We start from the raw sequence: 25515 nt of genomic DNA, 5'->3' as shown, positions 1-25515 counted from the left end.
CGCCTGTGAGAGGTACTATTTTTGCTGACCCAGTACTTGGAATTGAAACCAGATGCACTGGTCACATTGGTTGGGGATGAAACTTCAGAGAACACTAAACGGCCAGGGTCAAAGTATTCAACGATATCACCGCATGATTTGCTTAATCGAATACTCTAGCTCTGGGTATCTACTATAATGCAGAGGGCTCTTTAATCTTTAACCAAATTGTCATTTAGCAGTGTGATCCAAAAACTCTTTTGGGTTTTGGAAAGCAGCCCCCATTTTCCTCCTTCGTAATTATTAGACTTAATAATTACAAAAACTTATCTTTGTTTACTCACAGCGCTAAATGTGCAAAGGAGCAAATCTGTATTTGACCTATGCGAACACACAGGAAGGTGGTGCGTCCCCTCTGCTAGAAGCACAATGCGTCGCTGGCGTTATTAGAGGACATCTCTCGGAGCAGAGCAAAGGTAATACACTGGTGGAAGAAAAGAAAAAGCCGAAAGTGGGGACAGAAATTAAGACGATCCCATTCAGTCTCCTCTGGAACGTTCTGCAAAACTCCGTGAGATCCTGGACCTACAGCGATGCCCTCTCAGGGATTGCCCCGGCCTTCATCCCCACACCTCAAAGACAGACGAAAAGCAGCTGAGGAGATCTCGCCTCGGGCAATTCTAAACAGCCTCTACCAGGCACTACCAGTCCTAGGCCCCGGGCGGCAACCAGGGTCCGGGGACAGCTGACTTAGGGCAGGCTCCCTGTGACCCGCCCTCGCCGGCACGGCGCCGGCTCCGCCCCTTAAGCCCCGCCTCTGCGCCCCCGGGGCCTACCCCCGTGCTCATGGCCCCGCCCCCCGTTTCCCACCCCCTCGCGCCCTGGCCCGGCTCCCACACTCTATGACCCAGCCTCTTGCACTCCAGGCCCGCCCCACGCGCTCCCGGGTTCCGCTCTCCACCTATTTGTGCCAGGCCACGCCCCCACACCCATGGCTCCTCCTCTCGCACGCCAGGGCCGCCCCTCGCGCTCTCAGGTTCGTTCTCCACCCTCTTGCGCCTTGATCCCGCCCCCTCTTCCATGGCCCCGCCTCTCGCACTCCAGGCCCGCCCTTGCGCTCTCGGGTTCTTCTCTCCACCCACTGGTGCCAGGCCTCGCCCCACGCCCGGGCCCCTCCCCGGCGTGCCCTCGGGAGTCCCGGGGAGGAGTTGCCGCGCGGAGGAGGCGTGGCCGTGGTGCCTGCGGTGGCGCGAGCGGCGCGTCCGGCGCGTCCGGGACTTTGGCTTTGACACCGACTGCGAGCGGGAGCCGTGCGGCTGGTGCTGGGTCTGGACTGGCTCTGGCGGATCCCGCGCCCGAGTTGGGCGCAGGACTTTTTGCCGGGATAAACACAACTGCTGCGCCGCAGCAAGTCCCGGTGCAGCCTCGGCGGCGGATTTCGCCGCCGCTGCCGCCGCCTCCGAGCAGCCCTGCGGCTTCTATTCACTCTGGGAGAGCGATGCTGAGTTTCTCTCTTAGAAAGAGCCGGGACACGCAGACCGAGGCGGCGTAGGCGGCTTCCAGGGCCTGACCAGTGACCCGCACCCGCGCGGACGCCTAGGCTGGAGGCAGGGGGCCCGCGCTGTCCCGGGCTGGGCTCAGGCTGCCGAGCCGCAGGTGGAAGAGGAACCGGCGCGCCGCAGAGCGGCCGAGAGGTGGGGCGCGGGGACCCGCGGCAGGTCGGGTGGGGGGTCGATAAGCCCCTTTTCATTGCCCGCTCCGGGGAGCACGGACTTCCCAGGTTGCAGGTAGCGCTGTGTCAGATGTGGAGCGTGGGGGAGGTGGGGTGGCCACCCCGTCTGCGCGAGCCCAAGTGTGGGTGACCCAAGTGTCAGAGTTGAGAGAGGCCTGGAGGAGAGGCATGAGGCTGATGGAGATAGGTCTCTTCCCAAGAGAAGCGGCTCCTAGCTTTTTTGGACTGCGATGTGAGAAAACCCTGACGTCCCCAGAGGAGAATCCACATGGTCCCAGCCTCATTGTGCCTGCGTTTTTAGGGGTTCACGGGCAGCCACCAGTCCCCGACTCCTGGTTACTAACTCCAGCACTAGGTAGGGGGTGCTAATGCAAATTGCCTAATTCAATGGGTTTCTATGTTTATTAATTTATTTTCTAGGCAGCCAAGTGAAAGGTAATTTTGGACACGCCAGACGTGGAAGATTCGGTGTTTGTCTATAGTAACCTCTTCAGTCCCTGAATCCTGCACCTTCCATTTTTCTGTGCTTGTACGGCCTACTGGGCTTCCTCCCTAGCCAGAGAGCTCTTCTGCAGTGGTGAGGCCTTCCCGGGTGCCTGATCCTGGCGGACCATGGGGAGCACCCTGGGCTGCCACCGCTCCATCCCCAGGGACCCCTCGGACCTGTCCCATAGCCGCAAGTTCAGCGCAGCCTGTAACTTCAGCAACATCCTGGTGAATCAGGAGCGGCTCAACATCAACACTGCCACGGAGGAGGAGCTGATGACCCTGCCTGGCGTGACGCGTGCCGTGGCACGCAGCATCGTGGAGTACCGAGAGTATATCGGTGGCTTCAAGAAGGTGGAGGACCTGGCATTGGTCAGTGGTGTAGGCGCCACCAAGCTGGAGCAGGTCAAGTTTGAGATCTGTGTGAGCAGCAAGGGCAGCTCAGCGCAGCATTCTCCCAGTTCCCTGCGGCGGGACCTGCTAGCAGAGCAGCAGCCTCACCACCTGGCCACAGCTGTGCCCCTCACCCCACGTGTTAACATCAACACAGCCACCCCGGCCCAGCTCATGAGCGTGCGAGGCCTCTCGGAGAAAATGGCCCTCAGCATCGTGGACTTCCGCCGTGAGCATGGGCCCTTTCGCAGCGTTGAGGACCTAGTGAGGATGGATGGTATCAATGCCACCTTCCTGGACAGGATACGGCACCAAGTGTTTGCTGAGAGGTCCAGGCCCCCATCCACCCACACGAACGGGGGACTGACCTTCACCGCCAAGCCTCACCCGAGCCCCACTTCCCTGAGCCTGCAGAGTGAGGACCTGGACCTGCCGCCAGGGGGGCCCACCCAGATTATCTCCACTCGGCCCTCCGTGGAGGCCTTTGGAGGCACAAGGGATGGGAGGCCTGTGCTGAGGCTGGCCACCTGGAACTTGCAGGGCTGTTCTGTGGAGAAGGCCAACAACCCCGGGGTGCGAGAGGTGGTGTGCATGACACTCCTGGAAAACAGGTGAGGACAGGAACCACCATGGTTGTTGGGTGTGAAGGCAACTTGTGCGTGACCTCATCTGTGGATGCAAATGAGTGGATTCTTTTGCGGGTAGGGAGGGTGCAAGAGTTTTTAATCAATGTTCTTGAAGCCTCAGCCAGTACCATCACCTGAGAATGGGCTGTCCTTCTGCTCCAGAATTTTCTGAATACAGCTGGGCTTGTGGCCCATGTCTTGAGTGTGAGATATCTGAGACTGATTCATAATTTTGGGGTAAGCTGAGGTTGTGTTCTTGCTACTGCTTTGGAGGATGCTGGGTCTACACCAAGTCAGGCACTCAGAGCATGGGAACTGGTGCAGTTTTGCATGTGCGAAAGAGCTCATTGGATTTTGTTTATTAATGGGAGGGAAAATCATATTTGTTCCATCAGATATGCCTATTTGTGCACACAAAATCATCTTAAAGGCTGAATATTTGCAAACACATACAAGTGTCTATATTTACCAAAATGCTATGAATGAATCACTCTCCATTCTTTTTCCTTATTTAACCTGGAGTTGGTTTTCAGCCCTAAAATTGTAGCCCAAAATGTGTGTAACCTTTTCTGTCCCAGAGCCAGAAAAAAGCAAGCTGACGTGTGTGTGTGAAAATTGGCCGGATTTTCCCCATTTAAACCAAAAAAAAGAGTCTAGTAGGATAGGCCGTTACCACAGAGCGTTTACATTATTCACAGTACTGCTCTCTGTAGGAATTTCTGTTAGCCTTGTCATAAAACAAAAACAATATTGTTTTGGCAGTAACTCCTGCTGTTAGTAAAATAGCAAACTGTATAATGTAATCAGGTGTGGGAAGGAAAGAAATATTTGTGATGGTCCTTTCCAGGTCATAAGAGCTGTGATCCTGGACTTGAGGCATTTTGCCCTGCCACCCACCAGGGGTGCAGTGTTTGTGGCTACTCGTTGATTTCCTTTGCACTGAGTTGTTGGTGAGGCTGGCGGTGGGGGGCGGCAGTTTGGTGACACGAAGTGAACTCTCAGCGGGAAATCACAGTGCATGATGGCAGATCACCAGGAAAATTAGGAGAAAAGCAGGTCACAACGTTTCCTTGGCACTGACCCAGTGGCATGCTCTCGTCACTGAGAAAGGGACTCCACACTGGGTCAGAGAACTGGACTAGGGAGCCCTTGAATGCTCTGCCTGCACTGCTGTGTCCTCTCTTTTGCAGCCTAACTCACTCCTTTTGCAAAATCTTCTTGTGCACAGGTGAGAGCTGGACTCGGCCCCGGGAGATATTTATAAAGAATTGCTTGATAATTGTTCTCTTTATCCATAGCAGCATGGGCGTGTGAATGGGAAATGAGGAGGGGAGAGGCAGGAAAGGACACAGCTGCTTAATTCCTATTATGTTTTCTAGTGGCTCAATTTGGGAGGGAGGTGATGGATTAGGATCAAAAGTTGGTCCAGTGGGACTGACCAAGTAGGCAGCCCCTGCCCATTTATTATGTCAGTGGTTTCTAAAGTGTGGTCCCTGCCAGGGACCAGCAACATCAGCTACTGACTCAGAAACTTTGTTTCTGTGTTTTAACATACCCTCCAGGCGGTTCTGATGCACACTAAAGTTTGAGAACCATTGTACTAGGTGTTAGGCAATCAGCTGTCCCTCTGTCTCTTGGAAGCCCTTTCCCCTGGCAGGGTTAGTGAATACATGCAGAACTTTCCAGGTACAGTCGGTCTTCCATACCTGTGGGTTCCACATCCATGGATTAAACCAACTGTAGATGGAAAATATTCAGGAAAAAAAAAGGTCGTGTCTATACTGAACATGTAGAGTTTTTTCTTGTCATTCCCTCAACAATCCAGTATGGCAACTATTTACGTAACATTTACATTGTATTAGGCATTCTAAGTAATCTAAAGATGAATTAAAATATATTGGAGGATGTGCATAGGTTATATGTAAATAATATGCCATTTTATGTCAGGGACTTGAGAATCGTGGATTTTGGTATCATGGGCTCCTGGAATCAATCTCTGCAGATACCAAGGTGCAACTGTCCTTTTGATTTTCCCCGTTGATTGTTTTGATCATCCTTACAGTTATTCAACCTTGTGATATTCTTTCTGGCCAAGGCTTGAGGAGCGTATTCATCTTCTAGGACATATGAATGTGAAGGATAGAGAATGGGAGAGTGAGCAAAGACAGCTGGCCTCAGCGCTGGCTCCACCCTGCAGCCTACTGAGCAGGAGCCCTCACGACTTGTCCAGTGTGAAGGTGCTGGGGTTGTCCTGTTTTTTTCTTCTTTGGGTTTCCTAGAGAGATGATGATTTGCTGAAGACATTGAACTACTGTCGTCAGGCAAGAGTGCAGGAGAAGCTTACCCAAACCCACCAGGGTGTAGAAGGGATCACCTGTAAGTGACTGGGAAGGTGACCTGCACTGTCACATTCTCACTCTTGGCCAAATGTGTTGGAGGTTGATGGTTCTCTTTGCCTGGTCACAATGGATTCAGTATTCCAGACACTCCTAGCACATTGTTAATGTTTGGTAAACATGAACTAATGGACTCAGGGCCTGATCCCCTACAGAGTAGGGTGAGTGCATTGTCTGTATGACTGTCCTAGGGTATTAAAAGCTGTCACAGAGTAGATCTCGTGTCCTCAATGATGGCAGCACCCATTCTCCAAGAGCTGTGTGTTCGTCCTGATTCACAGAAATCTCTCCCATTCCATTTGTTCCCGTATTAGTAAGAGGAAATACATTTAGTATGAGCAAGAATGGGTGCAGGTGATTTTCTGGGTGGCTATTATTTACATCCATGTATACCTGTAATAAAAGAGTTTCCTAACTTTTGGGTATGCTTTCGTGCTTTCTAACAGCTTTTCCATTTACTTGATTTTCCTAGTAAGTCGTATGTAGGTAACACTGGCTTTTATTAATGATTCTTCATCTCTGGGTAAGGAAACTACAATCAAGTAAGTTAAATGACATGACTCTATCAGGAAGCTCATTAGTGACTCAGCTGGGACTGGAACCCAGACCTTCTGACTTTAGACCTATGCCCTCTGCAAGCATGTTGTGTTTTGTAAGCACGACACCTTTAACCTGCCTCTTGGTTAGACACCCATCCTCTCCCTCATCAAGGGCGCTTGCTAAATTGTGAGCCAGTCACAGTTTCTTAAATTAAATCCATTGTAATGGGATTTTAAAGATACCCTTAGGCAGTTCCTTTGCAAAGGGAATAGCTGGCTATGAATTTGCTTTAGTAGGTGTGTGAAGGGTAGCTGTATGGGATGGGAGTTAGAGTCTTCACTTAACCTTCTTACAGCATGTGTGAGCTATAAGAAACTGTTTTGCAAGTGAGGCGTGAGGTAGGACAGCATTATTTGATAATCACACAGTCACCAGGAGCCTTCAGGGATGCCATGCTGGTAGCACAGAACTGACAGGTTTCATCAGATTATTTTGCCAAATCTCAGTCTTAGGCAATACTCTTCCTTGTTCAGTATTTATGGAGCAAGATTAAAGGGGAATGTTTCTGCTAAATATGCTTGCAAAATTTGGAGGTAGTCCACATCTGGAATGAAAATTGGTTGATTTTTCATTTTTACTTATTTATTTTTTGCTGGGAAGTCATTCTGTTTTGAGAGTCTCTTTGGTTATTGAAAGTATAAACCCTAAGGGAGCTGAAAGATAATCTCCAAAAGAAATAAGAAGATTTAACATCCCACTTGCTCATTTTCCCTGTGGCCTACATGAGAACTTGAGTGTCAAAGTCTTTAGCCCTATAATGGCTTAAATCAGTTTTTTTGCCACATGTCTGTGGTATCAAAGCACAAGGTGGATTAGTGCCTAGCAACAAGCACTGATAGTGAAAAAAGAGATTTTACTTTATTAGACTTGATTAGTAGGATCAATATAAACATAACCCATCTCGTCATTTGATTCATTCATTGAAAAATATGTATTAAATGCCTGCTGTGTGCATATATAAGCTAATTTCAGGGATCAGCTTGGCCCTGTTACTTACCAAACTTAAGTCAATGTAGATTAGTTTGTGTGGCCCAGCCTCAAAACAGTCTAGTAAACCTAGAGTTTTGGGGCAAGTCACAAGGAGTGATTGATACATGGTTGTATTTTTCTCATATGAACAATAGTCTCACCCTGGGAGGTTGAAGGGTGGGTGGATGCAGCCAGACATAACATTTGGGGACAGAATGCCCAGAATCCTCTTAAAGTAGAAATTGTGAAATCCATTTTGACACTTTTGGAAACTGAGGCTCTGAGAGGTTAAATAGCATCTGTGTGGCCTTCAGAAGTGTAGATATTGGAGTCAGGATTTGAGGTTTGTCTGCTTTGAGAGCGAAGGGATTAGGCCAGATTAGGCATGTCTTTTCCCAAACTCCATGCCCTTCCGCTGCCTCTCACTCCCAGCCCACCCACATTTCCTCCCTGCCTTTGGCTGGCCAGGTATCAGGGTCTTGGGGAGAAGGAGGGCTTCCCTACAACCCTGAGATTGTGTCAGGCCTCTGGGGACCTCTGTTTTTTCCCGTTTTTGTTCCTCTAAAGGATGGGGCTTGGGGCCAGAGGTAGAGCCAATCCAAAGGGCGTCAGGGCTCCTCCACCCAGCCCCTCAAGTGTGAGTCTGTGACCTTGGGCCTGACTCCAAGATCAAGTTCCAGTTTTCTGAGCCAAGGAACTCTAAGTTGTTTCTAAATAGAAAGATGGTCAGTAATAAGAGTGTTGTGGATTTGTAAGAGAAGACAGTGTGAATGCAGGGAACTTCCAATGTAGGCAAAACTTAGGGTTTATTTCACTAAAGGGAAAGGTGTGACTTTTGTTTTACAAGGAAGCTGGGCCCATTGTGGGTCTGATTTCAAGGTTCTTTGGGAGTTTGATGGTGTTGGTTTTCCCAGGGGCTATCCATTCCTTTCTTATTCACTCATTCACCCATCCATCCATTCATTCATTCAGTTAGCAGATCTGTTTGGAGCTCTCACTAGGTAGCAGGTTCTGTATCAGGCTCTGGTAATAAAGTGGAGAACAAGACAAAGTCCCTGCACTCATGGAACTTCTGTTCTAGGTGGAAAGACAAACAGGTCAACACACAGATCAATCTAGTGGTGCATGCTGAGGGCGATGGAGGTGAAGTGAAGAGAAGCCTATTTAGATGGGGGGTCAAAGAAGGCCTCAGCTGAAAGCTGATGGATGAGAAGAGGCCAGGCACGGAAGAAGCCAGGGAAAAGAATGCTCCATGGAGGAATTGGCAAGTGCAGAGGCCCTGAGAGTGCTGGCTCCAGACAGAAGGCCAGAGTTCTAGAGTGGCAAGTGGGTGGGGCTGCAGAGCAAGGCCAGGCCAGATCAGATGGGGCCTTCAAGACTTCTTGTAACAGCAGGAGGAGGCCACAGAAGGTTAGAAGCAGAGGCTGAAGAAATGACCTCTTACCAGATAGTCTGACTGCTGGGAGGTGGTGGGGGGGGCGTGCATGGAGAGGGTCCTGGGAGTTGAGTGAAGAAGCTGTTGCAGGATTCAGGATAAAGGCAATAATCTCTGGGGAGATGGGGAAGTGGGCAGAGATGAGAAGCCTTTTAGAGGTAAAAATTGGCAAGACTTGCCTATATTGTGGATAGTGTGAGATTCAGCAGGTAGCTTGTTTGAAATGCTCTGAGGTTTCTATGAGATAGGTGCAGAGGCATATATAATAAGAAATCCTGGGGCTGACACGCATGGCTCTGTATTATTTTAACATGATGCAAATTGTTCGCCTTACCCTTGCCCTCAGCCACAACTGTGTCCTGGGTGTGGGGTCTTACTTAGGTCCATAGCAGATGGAGTATGAGGCCATGGTCTGCTTTCTGCAGATGGGGCATATGACAAGGCCACATATGCTCTTTAGCATCAATGACAAATAGAATCAGGGCTTGCTCTGGGGACTTTAGGTGACTATTTCTATCAGGAGAGGTTCACATACATTCAGTTCAACATTGAGCAGCTACTTTGTGCTTACGACCTGGTGAGGTCAGAGGCATGGGCACAGGAAGACCCCACTTTGTGGTCAGGGGGCTCACCGTCTCAAGGACAGACACATTCAGCAGGTATTTCCAGGATGATGTGTGGGATGAGGGAAGATGTGAAGCTTGCTAAGAGACCTGAGAGCACAGGGACTTGGTCGCTGTCTGCTTGGCTCTGCAGGTATGTGAGACCTCAGCATTTGGTCAGGGATGAGGGGAGAGGACCAAGTCAGGTGGATGGGTGGTTGGAGTCTGAGAGGAAGGAGTATAGTGGCTTAGTGACAACTGAGGCTGAAAGTCAGCATCCCACCCTTCCCCATGCACGCACACGGCTGGGAGGGGGAGCTCCGGGCCCTCCACGGAGGCTTATGATCTGAAATACTCAGACAGGAACATGGCGGGCTCCCACACAAGGCTCCTCACAGTGAGAGAATCCAGTATACAAATGCCAAGCTTATAAGCAGCAAGGTGTGTGTCATTTTTATTTCAAAATGACCTTCCCCAGCCTGGGAAACATAGCAAGACCCTATTGCTACAGAAACTTTAAAAATTAGCTGAGTGGCATAGTGCATGCCTATAGTCCCAGCTACTCGGAAGGCCCAGAAATTCAAGGTTGCGGTGAACTGTGATCATGCCATTGTTCTCCAGCCTCAGTGACAGAGTGAGACCCTGTCTCTCTCAAAAAAAAAAAAAAAAAAATTACTCTACCTTACAAAGGATTTTATCCCAGAATTCCCTAATAACAATCTCTGTCAGTAACAAATAAAATGATACATTTCACTGAAATTCTATTTGCTCATCATGGACATCCTGGTTTGTGTGTGGTAATTTATAGCTGGGTAGAATTTCACACTGATGACTTCTCATATCATAACATCCAGGAAATGCCACAAAAATGTCCTGCTCTACCTGACAGGCTGTTAGTCTTCATCAAATATTTAGGAATCTTAGCAGCTTCCTCACCCTCCTTCTCATGAGTGTACACTTGCCAAAGTTCTTATGTAATGTCTTGATTGACAGCAGCCAAATTGCTGAACTCAAGTGGCTGGGAACCCTGGAGAGGTGTGCTCAGAGTAAACATTTCATTATAAAGGGAAGTGTGGAATCCTTCTTGCAGACTCTTGAATAAAGAAAGCCTGGGTTGGCTGGGCACGGTGGCTCACACCTGTAAACCAACTTTGGGAGGCCGAGGTGGGTGGATCACTTGAGCCCAGGAGTTCGAGACTAGCCTGGGCAACATGGTGAAATCCCATCTCTACAAAAAATACAAAAATTACCCAAGGTTGGTGGTGCACACCCGTAGTCCCAGCTACTCAGGAGGCTGACATGGGAGGTTAGCTTGAGCCTGGGAGACGGAGGTTGCAGTGAGCTGAGATTGTGCCACTGCACTCCAGCCTGAGCACAGAGTGAGACCCTGTCTTAAAAAAAAAAGAAAAAGAAAAACCTGGATTTTCTTTACTGACTACAATTCCCTAACGAATATTGATTTGTTGTTTGTTTCCAACGAGCCCTTGTTTCCTGTAAATTCTATTTTGGTTCAGCAGTTACCTGATTAAGCTGTTAAGCTGGGCCTTAAATTGTTTTACCTAGAGGCTGCTGTATACTCCTGAAATGCAGTGCTTAAGCGACAGAACGTTGTTCCCATTGCCACATTTAAGGTTGCACATGCTTTGGATGTTCTACGGATCTGCAGTCTTGTTTGCTCACCCCAAAACTGGAGAATAAAACTGGTACTTTGTCTTTTTCAGCTTATGCTAAAAGTGGGAGGTCTCAGGTGGGTTGTTGTTTTTTAAAAAATATCTATCCAATATCATGTTTAAAAAAAACACTTCTCTAGAGTATATTATCTATTAAGCAAATTCAATCTGATTTTTTTTTTTTTTTTTTAGCAGTTTATGTTTCTTGAATGGGAAAAAGCCAATATTTGGGTGACATTAGGCCTTGGTCTTAACTGCCAGCAGTCTCAGGGCTCCTTCCTTCCTTTCTTGGTGGGCAGCCTCTGTGGCTTCAGATTATTGTGTTGTTTTATGGGTAGGTTTTTTTTTTTTCCTTTTCAAAGTGATTCCCAATCTTTTAAAGTTTTAATTTGAGGACTCATTTTAGATAGCAAAATACTTCATGTCCCTCTACTCTCCCTCACTTGATGGTGTACTTTTAGTGTCCACTTGGTGGTAGAGGTTGTGCTAGAACAAAAACAATGATAATTAACACTGACAATTGCTGTGGCTGAGGGCCATAGCTAAGTTATAGATACAGAAGAGATGGCTCAGCGAAGCTGAGAAATTTTACTGCTTTTGGAGGGGGGAACTTGGATTACAATCCAAATTCTTTGCAGTTAGACTCCAAAGTTTGATGATAAAAAGCTATTCTGTTCAGGCTGGGTGCGGTGGCTCACACCTGTAATCCCAGCACTTTGGGAGGCCAAGGCGGGTGGATCATGAGGTCAGGAGATCGAGACCATCCTGGCTAACATGGTGAAACCCTGTCTCTACTAAAAATAAAAAAATTAGCCAGGTGTGGTGACAGGCACCTGTAGTCCCAGCTACTTGGGAGGCTGAGGCAGGACAATGGCGTGAACCTGGGAGGTGGAGCTTGCAGTGAGCCGAGATCATGCCACTGCACCCCAGCCTGGGGGACAGAGGGAGACTCCATCTCAGGAAAAAAAAAAAAAAAACCTATTCTGTTCAGTAATGCTTCTCAGAGTAGTTGTATTTCATTCATCACCCAGACTGCATTCTAGGCTAGATGTTTTCTTAACCAGCTTGGTTTGGGTTCCCTAGGTTATGATTTTTCATAAGTATACTGATATATGATGATATCATCATGTATCTATGAACATATGTATTTGTCTTAGTGTTTGTCTCTTCAAAGTGGAGCAAGGATATTTGCAAAGCAAACTGATTGCAGGATACTATATTTTTTATGACTTTTCCATCTTTTATAATTGTCTTAACCACACTTATTTTGACAGCAATTTCTTAAACAACTTGGTTTTTTTTTTTTTTTTTTTTTTTGAGACGGAGTCTCACTCTGTGGCCCAGGCTGGAGTGCAGTGGCACAATCTCGGCTCACTGCAAGCTCCGCCTCCCGGGTTCACGCCATTCTCCTGCCTCAGCCTCCCGAGTAGCTGGGACTACAGCCGCCCGCCACCACACCCGGCTAATTTTTTTGTATTTTTAGTAGAGACGGGGTTTCACCGTTTTAGCCAGGATGGTCTTGATCTCCTGACCTCGTGATCCGCCCGCCTCGGCCTCCCAAAGTGCTGGGATTACAGGCGTGAGCCACGGCGCCCGGCCCAACAACTTGCTTTTTAAGAAGCTTTTCAAGTATCCATCTTCGTTTTCTTAGAAACAACTTATCTTTCTGCTCATGCTTCTGTTTCACCAGTTGATAATCACATTTTAGGAGATCATAGTAATATGTGCAACTGACATAAACAGTTTAAGGACAGACACAGTTGACTCTCTGGTAAGCACATGATGCCCTACTCACAGCTGATCAAGCCAAGTGTACTCATTGCACCATGGGCATCCATCAGCTTGTTTTACAAAGGGAATGGGGACACTTTGGTAGGTCCCTTGAGTGGAGGTTGGTTAGGATAACATCTATTATGTTTTTTAAAAAGGTTACTGTTGTACCCAAGTTGTTTATTTAAGCTAAATTCAGTGTTTGCTCTACATGTTTATTGTAGACCCCAACAGGTAACTGCAGGTGGTTACTGACCCACCATTCTTTCCTCTAGGAGATTGACTGAAAAAGTCAATCTCTGGAGAAGACAGTCAAGCACTGAGTAATATTTTGGTCAATGATGGATAGTGTATATGACGGTGTTCCCAGAAGATTATAATGGAACTGGAAAATTCCTGTTGCCTGGTGACATCTTCATGATCCGGATCCCATGTAAGCCTAGGATAATGTGTGTGTGTCTTAGTTTTTAACAAAAAAGTTTAAGAAGTAAAAAAGAAATATATTTAACAGTAGCAAAAACTTATAAAGTAAGGATATAAAGAAAGAAAATGTTTTTATACAGTTGTACTGTGTTTGAATTTTAAGCTATGTTATTACAAAAGTCAAAAAGATTAAAAAATTTAAAAGTTTATAAAGGCAAAATGTTACAGTAAGCTAAGGGTAATTTATTAGTGAAGAAAGAAAGAACTTTTAATTTAGTGTAGCCTAAGTGCACAGTGTTTATTAAATCTACAGTAGTGTACAGTCATGTCCTGGACCTTCACATTCTTTCACCACTCACGCACTCACTCAGAGCAACGTCCAGTCCTGCAAGATCCATTCATGGCAAGTGCCCTATACAGATGTACCGTATTTTGCATTGTATACTGCATTTGTACTGTACTTCTATGTTTAAATACCATAGTATTACAATTGTCTACAGTCTTCAGTACAATAACATACCATGTAGGTTTATAGCCTAGGAGTAGGCTCTACCATCTAGGTCTGTGAAAGTCTACTCTGAAGTTTGCACAATGTTGAAATCACCTAATGATCCATTTCCTTTTTTTTTTTTTGACAGAGCCTTGCTCTGTCGCCCAGGCTGGAGTGCAATGGAGCAATCTCGGCTCACTGCAACCTCTGCCTCCCGGGTTCAAGCTATTCTCCTGCCTCAGCCTCCCAAGTAGCTGGGATTACAGGCACCTGCCACCACGTCCCAGCTAATTTTTTTTTTTTTTTTTTTTTTTTAGTAGAGACAGGGTTTCCATGTTGACCAGGATGGTCTTGATCTCTTGACCTCATGATCTGCCTGCCTCGGCTTCCCAAAGTGCTGGGATTACAGGCGTGAGCCACTGTGCCCGGCCCTAATGATCCATTTCTTAGAGCATATCCCCATTGTTAAATGGTGCATGATTGTATTTATGAAGTCAAGAATTTGACTCATAAATTGATAGTTTGACTCAAATTGATACTTTGTCCAATTTCCCTTAAAAAAGTCTCCTGCAACTTTTAGAAATAAAAACAATGAAGTCCTAGTGAACTTTTATTTTGATTTAATACCTGTACTAGTCAGCATTTTCTTCAGCGATGCAGGTGAACTGCTCGGAGAACCGATGAATACTGTAAACAGAGAGGGATTCAGGCAGGGGGATGGGACTAGATGGCCTATAAATACCTTTCCAAGTTCATGACTCCACACTGTCTTTTAAAAATGGTCTGAATTTAATTTTAAAGTCTGATTTTTAAAATATTAAATACATGTCCACACAAGTGAAACTGCACAAGAAACTGTGGTATTACAGTATACATTTGCTGAACTCAGTTTAATGCCAGGCAAGACTGTTTGGAGTTGATTTGTGATTTTTTGTGTTATGTTAGTTTGGATGTCTCCTGAATTTGTAATAAAAAATGCAAGTAGTTGTTAGATATTGTCAGAATTTCAACTTAGAAAAGGAGTTGCTTCTATCTTTTAAACTTTGAGGTAAATTTTATTAAGAGCATTTGAAATTACAAAATGGATGTTTAAGATATTACCATTTGCAACCACTTAACTGTGAAAATCAGGCCAGGAGAAGTGGCTCATGCCTGTAATCTCAGCACTTTGGGAGGCCTAGGTGGAAGGATCACTTGAGCTTGGGAGTTTGAGACCAGCCCTGGCAACATAGCGAGAACCCGTCTCTACAAACAAACAAACAAGCAAACAAAAAAATGAGATTTCTTGTCATTGGTCAACCCAGGCAAGATAAACTGGATGAAGAATGAGAAATGAGACTGTGAGATCACCCATAACCCCTAATTTCAAATACCGTATTTGCATTCATTCAAACTGCTGTGGTATTTCAATTGATTGATTCTGTTGGTTAAGATTATACATTTAAATACACATATTTCTTTCAAATCACAAAAGTCCCTTCCAATCCTGCGGCTTTTTCCACAGAGAGGGAAAATGATCACTGTTACTACCAAATACCCTTGAATACTGAGGAGGAAGAGTGGCTGTTCCTATAGATAAGATGTGTTTGGTTTTTAGGGCTGCCATAATGAAGTCCCACAGAGTGGGGGGCTTCAACCACAGAAATGATTGTCTCACAGTTCTGGAGGCTGGGAGTTTGAGATCAAGACATCGGCCAGCTTGGTTTTTTCTCAGTCCCCTTTCCGTGGTTTGCAGATGACTGTCCTCTCCCTGTGTCTTCACGTGGTCTTTCCTCTGTACCCAAAATCTCTTCTTATGAGGTCACCAGTCATATCAGATTAGAGCTTACCCTGATGGCTTCCTTTTACCTTAGTCAACTCTTTAAAGGCCCTATCTCCAAATGCAGTCACATTCTGAAGTACTGGGGGTTAGGGCTTCAACGTAGGAATTTGGGGGGACACAATTTAATCCCTGACAAGATGGTTTAAGAAAAATTACCCAGGGGTTTCCTTCTGGGCTGTTTGTGAGCAACCTGCTCCTCTGAGTTTTTCTGGATGGATGACTATTTCAAAGTACTTGTTTCACAGTTTAAATGCTAGAGAAAGCTGCATTTGGGTTCCTGGAGTGACACACTGCTCTGCCAAGGGGAATGGCTTTCTCATCGGGCCATAGTAGATAGTGTCCAGCTCTTAGGGCCTGGACCCTTGCACTTCTCTCCTTCAGACTTGCTAGTCTGAGTTTTCCTCTGAAATGAGAGCAGTGACCTGGAGCCTACACTGCCACCCCCACGCAGCAGCCTCCAGTTTGCCAAGTTCCTTGCTTGCCCTTGGCTACAGGTAATATTGATGCATAAGTTTGCCAAACCCTGGGCACTGGGCACCAATTTCAGGTAGAGATTTAGTGCCATTTAGAACATAGTGCCCTTTATTATTATTATTATTATTATTAGAGACAGAGTCTCTCTCTGTTGCCCAGGCTGGAGTGCAGTGGCGCCATCTCAGCTCACTGCAACCTGTGCCTCCCTGGTTCAAGTGATTCTCCTGCCTCAGCCTGCCAAGTATCTGGGATACAGGCACATGCCACCACGCCTGGCTGATTTTTGTATTTTTAGGTAGAGACGGGGTTTCACCACGTTGGCCAGGCTGGTCCCATAGTGCCCTTTAGAATTGCTGTGGAAGGGCAAGATTCAGAGTGACCCCTGTGAAGCCAGCCCAAGTGGGGCTTTCCCTGACTTCTATGGTTAAGCACGCCAGCTACAGGCTCCCCTATCACCACGTATTTCCCCTGCCACGACCATCCCTCTGTTGTAATTGTGTGTTGGTGCTGTCTGCCCTGTGGACTGAGGGTTTCATAAGGGCAGGAGCCATGCACATATAGTGGAGTTTTGCTACAGTAGCACTCAGGAATTTGTGGAAAGAATAAATGACCACTAATGTTTATTGAGTATTTATTTTACCCCACATGCTGTTGCCTTTGATATTCATTAACTGAATGCTCACACTACCTCAGTGAGGTGAGTAAACTATGTCCACTTTACACATAAGGAAACTTAAAGAATATAAGCTGACTTGCATGAAGTGACGTGCTTAGTGAGACTGGAATTACCCAGAGCCCAAACTGTTTTAGATGCAGAGGTAGCAAATCCATAAACTTGGAGATGGGACCAAAAGATTAAGAAAGGGGACAGTTGGCCGGGCATGGTGCCTCACACCTGTAATCCCAGCACTTCGAGAGGCTGAGGCAGGTGGATCACGAGGTCAGGAGATCGAGACCATCCTGATTAACACAGTGAAACCCCATCTCTACTAAAAATACAAAAACAAAATTAGCTGGGCGTAGTGGCAGGCGCCTGTAGTCCCAGCTACTCCAGAGGCTAAGGCGGGAGAGAGGCATGAACCCGGGAGGCAGAGCTTGCAGTGAGCAGAGATCGTGCCGCTGCACTCCAGCCTGGACGACAGAGCAAGACTCTTGTCTCAAAAAAAAAAAAAGGGGGGGGGTGGGGGGAGGGGGGGCAGTTGTTTCCTAGCCTTTCTAGATCTAGAAAGTATGAAGAGACAAATTTAACTGGGAGTAAAGGACCCTGTCCTCTTGGGGGTACTGCCCTGCCAGCACTTGAGGAAGTCATCTGATTCAATTTGAAGATTTCCTTCTCCTCATCCCGGGATTCTGGATATTGCTTATAAATTGTATGGTATGTGACCTTTTGTGCCTGACTTTTTTACTTAGCGTGATGTTTTCGAGGATTATCTGTGGTGAAGCGTGTATCAGTATTTCTTTTTTTTCTTAATAGTTGAATAATATTCTACTATATAGATGTACCACATTTTCTTTATCCATTCATCAGGTAATGGACGTTTGGGTTGTTTCCACTTTTTGGCTGTTATGAATAATGCTGCTAAGAACATTCATGTACAAGTTTTTATATGGACATAAATTTTCATTTCTTTGGGGTATATACCTAGGAATGGAGTTGCTGGAGTAATTTTTTGTTTATTTTATGTTAATTTTATGTTTAACTTTTTGAGGAACTGCCAGATTGTTTTCCAGGGTGGCTGCACCATTTTACGTTTCCACCAGCAATGCATGAGGGCCTATTTCTCTACATCCTCATCAACAGTTGTTATTGTCTGTCTTTTTGATGAAAGCCATGCTAGTGGGTGTGAAGTGGTATCTTGTTGGGGATTTAAATTGCATTTCCCTGATAACTGATGACGTTTAGCATCTTGTCATATGTTTATTGGTTATTTGTCTGCCTTCTTTGGAAAAATGTATTCAGATCTGTGTGGGTCATTTTCAAACTTGTGTCTAAGCTGAAAAAATACAAGGTATCTTTGTGTTGATTTCCTTTCACTCCCCCTTTCTCTCTTCCTCGCTCCTTAGTCATGGAGTCATTGTACCAGGACATAACCTGGAATAATTGTTTTGTAATAGGAAAAAGTACCCAACATCCTACAGAAACAAACCCCGCATCTGGGAAGGAGCCTGGAGAACTTCATTTGGGATGCTTCATGAGTCTGACTGGAATGTTCTGTTTGAACTGGGCTTAAACAATGTCCTGGAGAAGTATTTGATGTCCTCTGGTTTTCACACTTAAGTTATGCATTTTTGATGGAAGTTTAGCACTTTTTTATCAAAACCCGAAATATAATGGACAGTATGCCAGGTAAGCTTTAGAAATTTCATCAAAATAACTCCAGTGAGAGGTGAGCTCTGGCAGTTTCATCACAATATCTGCAAATCACAGGCCCTTTCGCCAGGAAATAACCTTGAAGGAACACCTTCCATGGGTTGCTGCCGGCATCCACAAATGACATTTTCTATGTACATTAAAAATTATGTATTTTGGCCGGGTGCGGTGGCTGACGCCTGTAATCCCAACACTTTGCGAGGCCGAGGCAGACCTGAAGATCACCTGAGGTCAGGAGTTCGAGACCAGCCTGGCCAACGTGATGAAACCCTGTCTCTACTAAAAATACAAAAATTAGCTGGGCATGGTGGCGCATGTCTGTAATCCCAGCTACCCAGCTACTCAGGAGGCTGAGGCAGGAGAATTGCTTGAACCCAGGAGGCAGAGGTTGCAGTGAGCTGAGGTTGTGCCACTGTATTCCAGCCTGGATGACAGAGTAAGACTCTGTCTCAAAAAAAAAAAAGTATATATTTTGTATATATAAAATGTTTATTTCCTGTTCTTTTTAACTCCTGTTGTGGAGAGTTAAGTCATTATGCTCTTCTCTTCATGGAATCCTGTATCAGTCATTGCAGGGGCCTGCGTCTCTTTGGTTTCATTTTAAAAGTGTCTTTTTTTTTTCAGGGCTCCCCCCAAGAAAGATTAAATTACCTTTTTTTCTTCTTCCCTCTCCCATAGATTCCAAGTGCAAAGTATTACATATATGCCCTTAGACATCACCTTAAAAAATATGTCTAATATATAAAAATGCTCTGTTCTTAAGATTTCCAGCTAGTTTTGGCTTCTGAATGTTGCTTGGTCATTCACCATAGATTACCTGTTCATCCCCCCCACTGCAATGGAGATCCAGTCCAATGTTTAACTGTCCTTATTACCATATCATTTCTGTCTCCTTCCATCTTATCTTCTCACTCGGAGTAGAATAGTTTTAGTTCATTTTACTTTTTTCCATGCTTCTTTTGTTTTGTTTTGTTTTGTTTTGTTTTGAGACAAGATCTCACTCTGTCACCCAGGCTATGGAGTACAGTGGCCTGATCACAACTCACAGCAGCTTCAAACTCTGAGGCTCAAGCAATCCTCCTGCCTCCTGCCTCAGCCTCCCAGGTAGCTGAGACTACAGGTGTGCACCACCACACCTGGCTAATTATTATTTTTTTATGTAGAGCGGGAGCCTCATTATGCAGCCAAGACTGGTCTTGAACTCCTAGGCTCAGGTAATCCTCCCACCTTGGCCTCCCAAAGTGCTGGGATCACAGGCATGAGCCACCGTGCCCAGTCCCATGCTTCATATTTTTCAAGCATAAATCAATTTTGGCTGTACTCTAAACCTCAGATTTTCCAGGTATACTCTTGTGTGAATAGATACACAAAAATGAGTGGACCCAGCAGAAAAGCCAAAACACATGTTGCTGGCTTAAAACAAACCAAAAAACATATATAGTGACTCTGAATTATAAGTGTTTAAAATTAATTTCACTTATACAAAACAACTCCAGCAATAAGTCAGACTTTATCAGAGGTCAAACTTGAGATCAAGGCTCTTGGAATTATCTTTCATAGTTCAGACATCATTGATTGAATCTTGTTTTAGTAAATCTTTCTTGCTTCTCACGTCTCCATGGATTTGTATGTGTCTGACCACAGACATATGTTTGTGCATGTCTCCATCCACGGAGTGTCTGAGTATGTGTGAATTATAAATATACCCGTCTTTCAAAATAGATCTTTATCTTTGGTGTTAATTGTGTCTTTGCTTCTTCCACTTTCACAGTGAGTAAGTATAGTTGGGAGGACCTGTATATACAGTTGGCCATATACTGCCTTCTCACTCATTAATTGTAAGCTCTTCTCTGTAGTTAGTTGCAGCCAAGCTTGTTGGTAGCTGGCATCTGATTTAGTTTCAAAGCAACCTGACTGATGGCTGCTAACATCAGAGTCAGGTGCCGTGACCTTGGTGTTTTACATAGTTCAAGACCAAACTGTGAAGTTCATTTTTTATGTCCAAGTAGGGGACTTTAGTTTTTATATGAAATATTTAAAACATAAAAACAGTTTATATATGTTTATGTTAAATATTTATACATACAATATAAGTAATACTTGGGCCCTTTTTCTCTCTCTTGTCAGTGTATTTCACTTTCTTGGGGACTCAGTGCTCTTCTGTCTTACTGTGGTGTTATGATATACACTGGTTTTCGTCCATGATTCCTAGCTCATAACTGCCATATCCCTAGTTACAGTCTTTTGTTATAATGTTGGGTGTGTTAAGCCTCAGGAAAGTAGAATCTCTCTTCTGCCTTCCTTTCACCTGCCTCAAGGTAGGACTCTAATCTTCCCCTCCTTTTTGATTGTGGGTCTTTTCCTAAGACCCTCCCCTGAGAGGGACCTGTCTCATACCCTGAGAGAAGGACTGTTTTCATAGAAACCCAAGAGAACTGGGTTCGAGAGCTTCCAGATGGCTGAACATGTGGACGTTCCTAGAGGGCAGTGACCCAGGGAGGGCATGGGTCATGCCCCTTCTGCCATAGCTTGCCCTATGCATCCCTTCATCTGTATCCTTTGCAGTATCCTTTATAACAAGCTTGTCCAACCCATGGCCTGCAGGCTGCATGCAGCCCAGGATGGCTTTGAATGCATCCCAACACAAATTTGTAAACTTTCTTAAAATATTATGAGTTTGTTTTTTTTGTTTTTTTGTTTTTTTTTTAGCTAGTCAGCTATCATTAGTGTTAGTGTATTTTATGTGAGGCCAAGACAATTCTTCTTCCACTGTGGCCCAGGGAAGCCAAAAGATTGTACACCTCTGCTTTATAATAAGCCAATAAACCTTAAGTCAGTGTTTCTGTGAGTTGCTTCAGCAAATTAACCAAACCCAAACAGGGGATCGTGGAAACCTCAGTTTGAAGCCAGTTGGTCAGAAGTTCTGGAGGCTCAGACTTGTAACTAGTGTCTGAAGGCTGGCGGGTGGGGAGGGCAGGGAGATTGGGAGCAGTCTTGGGAACTGAGCCCCAAACGGGTGGGGTCTGGTACTACCTCCAGGTCAATAGTATAGAAACAGAATTGGAGGACACCAAGCTGGTGTCTGATGCTTGTGTGTGTGGAAAAAACTCTATACATTCAGTCACTGACATGGTTTAGCTCTGTGTCCCCACCCAAATCTCTTCTTGAACTGTAATCTCCACATGTCAAGGGAGGGACCTGGTGGGAGGGGATTGGATCATGGGGACAGTTTCCCCCATGCTGTTCTCATGATAGTGAGTGAGTTCTGATGAGATCTGATGGTTTAAAAGGGTTTGGCTTCCAGCACTTTGGGAGGTCGAGGTGGGCAGATCACGAGGTCAGGAGATTGAGGTCATCCTGGCCAACATAGTGAAAGCCCGTTTCTACTAAAAAAAAAACCCAAAAGTACAAAACTTAGCTGGGTGTGGTGGTGCGTGCCTGTATCCCAGCTACTTGGGAGGCTGAGGCGGGAGAATCGCTTGAACCCGGGAGGTGGAGATTGCAGTGAGCTGAGATCACACCACTGCACTTCAGCCTGGCGACAGGCTGAAGTTTTTTAAGACTCCGTCTTAAAAAAAAAAAAAAAAGTGTTTGGCAGTTCCCCTACCCCCACCTTCTCTCCTGCTGCCATGTAAGATGTGCCTGGCTTCCCCTTCCACCATGATTGTAAGTTTCCTGAGGCCTCCGCAGCCATGCAGAACTGTGAGTCAATTAAACCTCTTTTGTTTAAAAATTACCCAGTCTCAGGTATATCTTTATAGCAGTGTGAAAATGAACTAATACAGTCACAGAAGTCTTCTGTGTTGATTGTTGTGGTGTGAGGGTAGAGGAAAAACATGGCTTGAGAGAGTTTTTTTCTGTATGTACCCACTGTCATCCTTTTAGATCCATTTCTGTGCTTGGAAAATGTCCTTCCTTATGACACATGATGGGCAGCAGAGTCCACCACCCAGTGGGAAAAATACAAATGCAGAGATTCACTTTCCAGCATCCTTTGCAGCTAGGGTCTGGGCCCTGCAGGTCCATGCAATCATCCAGATCTCTGATTGAGAGCCAGTGGCACCAAAAGCTCAGGGACTATGAAGAGCTCAGTCTGGCTGTGGGAATAGTTTATACAGGGCTGAGTCTTTGGGATGGCAGAGACTGTGTGGCTGGTGGCAGTAAGTGGTGGCCAGGGCTGGTGCTGTTGGCTGCACAGGCTGTGGCACTGAGGGCTTGGGATTGCTGCAGTTGGGTCCTTACCCGACCAGTTCTGGAGCATGTTTGCCTCTTGTTCCTGATTGCCCACCCCTACCTCCTTAATATCCTTTTAGCAAAGTACTTCTCTGCTTAAATCAAGCATTGTTGATTTCTGTTTCTTGCAATTAAGAATCTTAATTGATACACCCTAATACACAGATGCTGGACCAGTGGTTTTAAAATTCTTTTTAGGCAAGGAAGCCTTTCATTAAATGAAATCTTATGAGGAAGCATAACACGTGATGCTGGTAAAAGAGATGCTGCTCTGCATTAGGGCCCTGGAGGGAATGCTAGTGCATAAAGCATAGCTGAAATCCATTGCCCTGGACATTCTGTGATCCTGGATCAATTACTGCCTCCCTGCCCATGTTACACAGGCCCTGGTCTCTGCCAGGCAGCTGCTGGATGAGTAGGGGTTGATGTTTGCTGCTAGTTCTAAATCAGTGTGTATTTCCAGGACCCTTCATGTGCTGTTTGTCTCCTCCAAGACACTGGCCTTCTCTGCGTTCTGATTGCTTTCACTGGGTGAATGGTGACATACCCTCCTGTGCACAGGCCCTGCCCAAATGTGGATACCTGGATCAAAGAGATTACATGCCTCTTGGAGTCCTCTTCAAAATACCAGTCCATTTCTAAGATTAAAAAACTTAGCAGTCAACTGATCAGCAAGGGCTGATATTTGCCCTGTTAAAAGAAAGACCTTAGCCAAATTAAATTTAATAGAGTTTAATTGAGTGAGGAACGATGCCCAAATTGGGCAGCCTCCCAAGCCAGAGTAGGCTCAGAGAGACTCCAGCACAGTCATGCAGTGGAAGAAGATTTATGGACAGAAAGAGGAAAGTGATAGACAGAAAACATTAGTGAGGTACAGAAAGAGCTGGATTGGTTACAAGGTTTGCTTTATTTGAACATGGTTTAAATGGTTGGATTGGCAAAAACTCAGTGATTGGCACAAGACTAGGTTACAGTCTATTGACACCTCCACATAGGATATAGTTCACTGTGCACAGAGAAACCTTTAGGCTGAACTTAAAATTCGTAAGGAGGCAGCTTTACACTAAACTTGATTTAACAGCCCTTACAGATAAAGTAGGATGTGCTTTGCAGCAGGTCAGCCATGGCATGATCATAGCTCACTGCAGTCTCGAACTCCTGGGCTCAAGTGATCCACCCACCTCAGCCTCCTGAGCAGCTGGGACCACAGGTGTGTGCCATCATGCCTGACTAATTTTTTAATTTTTTTTGTAGAGATGAGGTCTCACTATGTTGCCCAGGCTGGTCTCGAACTCCTGGGTTCAAGCGATCCTCCCACCTTGGTCCCCAAAAGTATTGGGATTACAGGGGTGAGCCATCGTGCCTGGCCCTGACTTTTTTTTTTTTAATTTGAGATTTTTTTAAAAATCTCAAATCACATTTAAAAATCTCAGTCACATTTAGTTGACATTTTGGACCAGATGACTGTTGTGGGTGCTGGCCTGTGTTTTGTAGGATGTTTAGTGAATCTCTGGTTCTATTCCCTAGATGCCATGAGAACCCCCACCTCCCTTCCTGGGTGTGGCAGCTCAGTGTCTTCAGACATTGCCAGATGAACATGCTCTTGGGAGCAGAATCATTCCCAGTTGAGAGCCGCTGCTCCAGAGCCATTTTAAAGGTACAAGGAGCGGTGCCACCACTGTGGGGACCGCAGCTGGACCTGACAGATTTTCCTTGGCTATAGTAGAAGCCTCAGACCCTGCAGCCTCGGCTGAACGGGGAGGAGGTGAAGCCAGAGGGGCTGAGCGGGCCACTGCCGGGTCCCTGTGAGGTGATGACTGTGTGTGGCCTCTCTGGGAGAGCTGAGAGGCTGCAGGCCGTGGCGTGGGCCCTTTCAGCCCTGAGTGTGCGGTGTGAGTAGAAGGCAGGGCTGAGGAGGGGAGGCCCAGGGAACCCTCGCCCTCCCCTGCCTCTCGCTGGGGCTTCCTGAGTAAAGGAGGAACTTGGGAGCCACAAACAGATCCACTGCCCTGGTGATGCAGTGGGGGAAAGGGTGGGGCCTGGCCTCTCAGGGCAGAACCTCTGAGAAAGGCCCCTGGAAAGGAAGATTCCTGAAGAGGATAAAGCCAGGCCTGCTGGTGGTGGCTAGGGCGGGATGCTCAGTGCGTTTGGAAGACAGCAAATCACTCCAGGAGTGGCCTGAAGACAACCCTCTCCCTCACAGTCTGCGGAAGAGCAGCAGTTTGGAAGAAGGAAAGAAGAGGCAGGGTTTCCTACCCCTGAGCCTCATTTTAGGGTAGGAAAATCAGGTCTCATGGGAGCCTTGTGAATTCCGCAAGTTCTCCCATGCAACGGATGTCGGAATAAAGTTATTTTGGTTCAGATGCTATGTCATAGTGCTATGATAACTGTGAACATGCAGGTAAAGTATTCTCAGGGTTGGTGATACTCCAGGACTGCTGTTTGTACTTCTGTGGAGGAGATTATAATTTTTCCTTAGTAATGACTCCATAAAACAAAAATGAAAGCTTCACTGGAATAAAGTGTTCTTTTTGTGTACAGAGAAACACCTACAATTAAAAAGATAGTATATTGACTTCAGATCATGCTAACTTGATATGTATTTGACTCTATTACAAATACGATCCTAGATAAACCACCAATGCCAAAAGCAGAATAAATCCTTTACGGTGAGAAAAAGAAGTGGGAGGGAAATAACATATGGCATAAAGTTATACAAACTAAAAATAAAGCTGCCTGGTTCTCCTCAAGTAGCTCTTAGGTACTTTGAATGTCCTCAGTGGAAGGAAAAATAATAAATCCAAACATGATTAAATGTATTTGGACTTAAACTGTTATCACACACATTTTTAGAGACAGAAAGCAGATCTGTGGTTGGGGCTGGGGCTGGGGCTGGGGCTGGGGCTGGGGCTGGGAATAGGGATTGACTGCACACTGGCACAAGGAAAATGTTTTGGGATGATTGAAATGTTCTAAAATTGGATTGTGGCGATGGTTGCATAATTATAACTTTACTAAAAATCATTGAATTTTACACTTCCAGT

At 45.9% G+C, this 25515-nt stretch overlaps 1 protein-coding gene across 2 annotated transcripts in view; it reads left to right on the top strand.

Annotated features, from left to right (window-relative positions):
* The first annotated feature begins 1115 nt into the window (after positions 1–1115).
* EEPD1 (endonuclease/exonuclease/phosphatase family domain containing 1) overlaps positions 1116–25515 on the top strand; it is a 144159-nt gene continuing 119759 nt past the window's right edge. For both annotated transcript variants that reach the window (XM_063608980.1, XM_055293421.2), the window contains exons 1-2: positions 1116–1673; positions 2132–3201. In XM_063608980.1, coding sequence (XP_063465050.1) covers positions 2324–3201 — 878 coding nt within the window. In that variant the 5' untranslated portion in view covers positions 1116–1673; positions 2132–2323. The remainder of the gene's footprint in view (positions 1674–2131; positions 3202–25515) is intronic.

Source organism: Symphalangus syndactylus, chromosome 9, assembly GCF_028878055.3.
Source record: "Symphalangus syndactylus isolate Jambi chromosome 9, NHGRI_mSymSyn1-v2.1_pri, whole genome shotgun sequence".
In the NCBI taxonomy this organism is placed as follows: Eukaryota; Metazoa; Chordata; class Mammalia; order Primates; family Hylobatidae; genus Symphalangus; species Symphalangus syndactylus.
The sequence above is the reverse complement of the archived record's forward strand: the minus strand, read 5'-3'. Positions and strand labels throughout refer to the sequence as shown.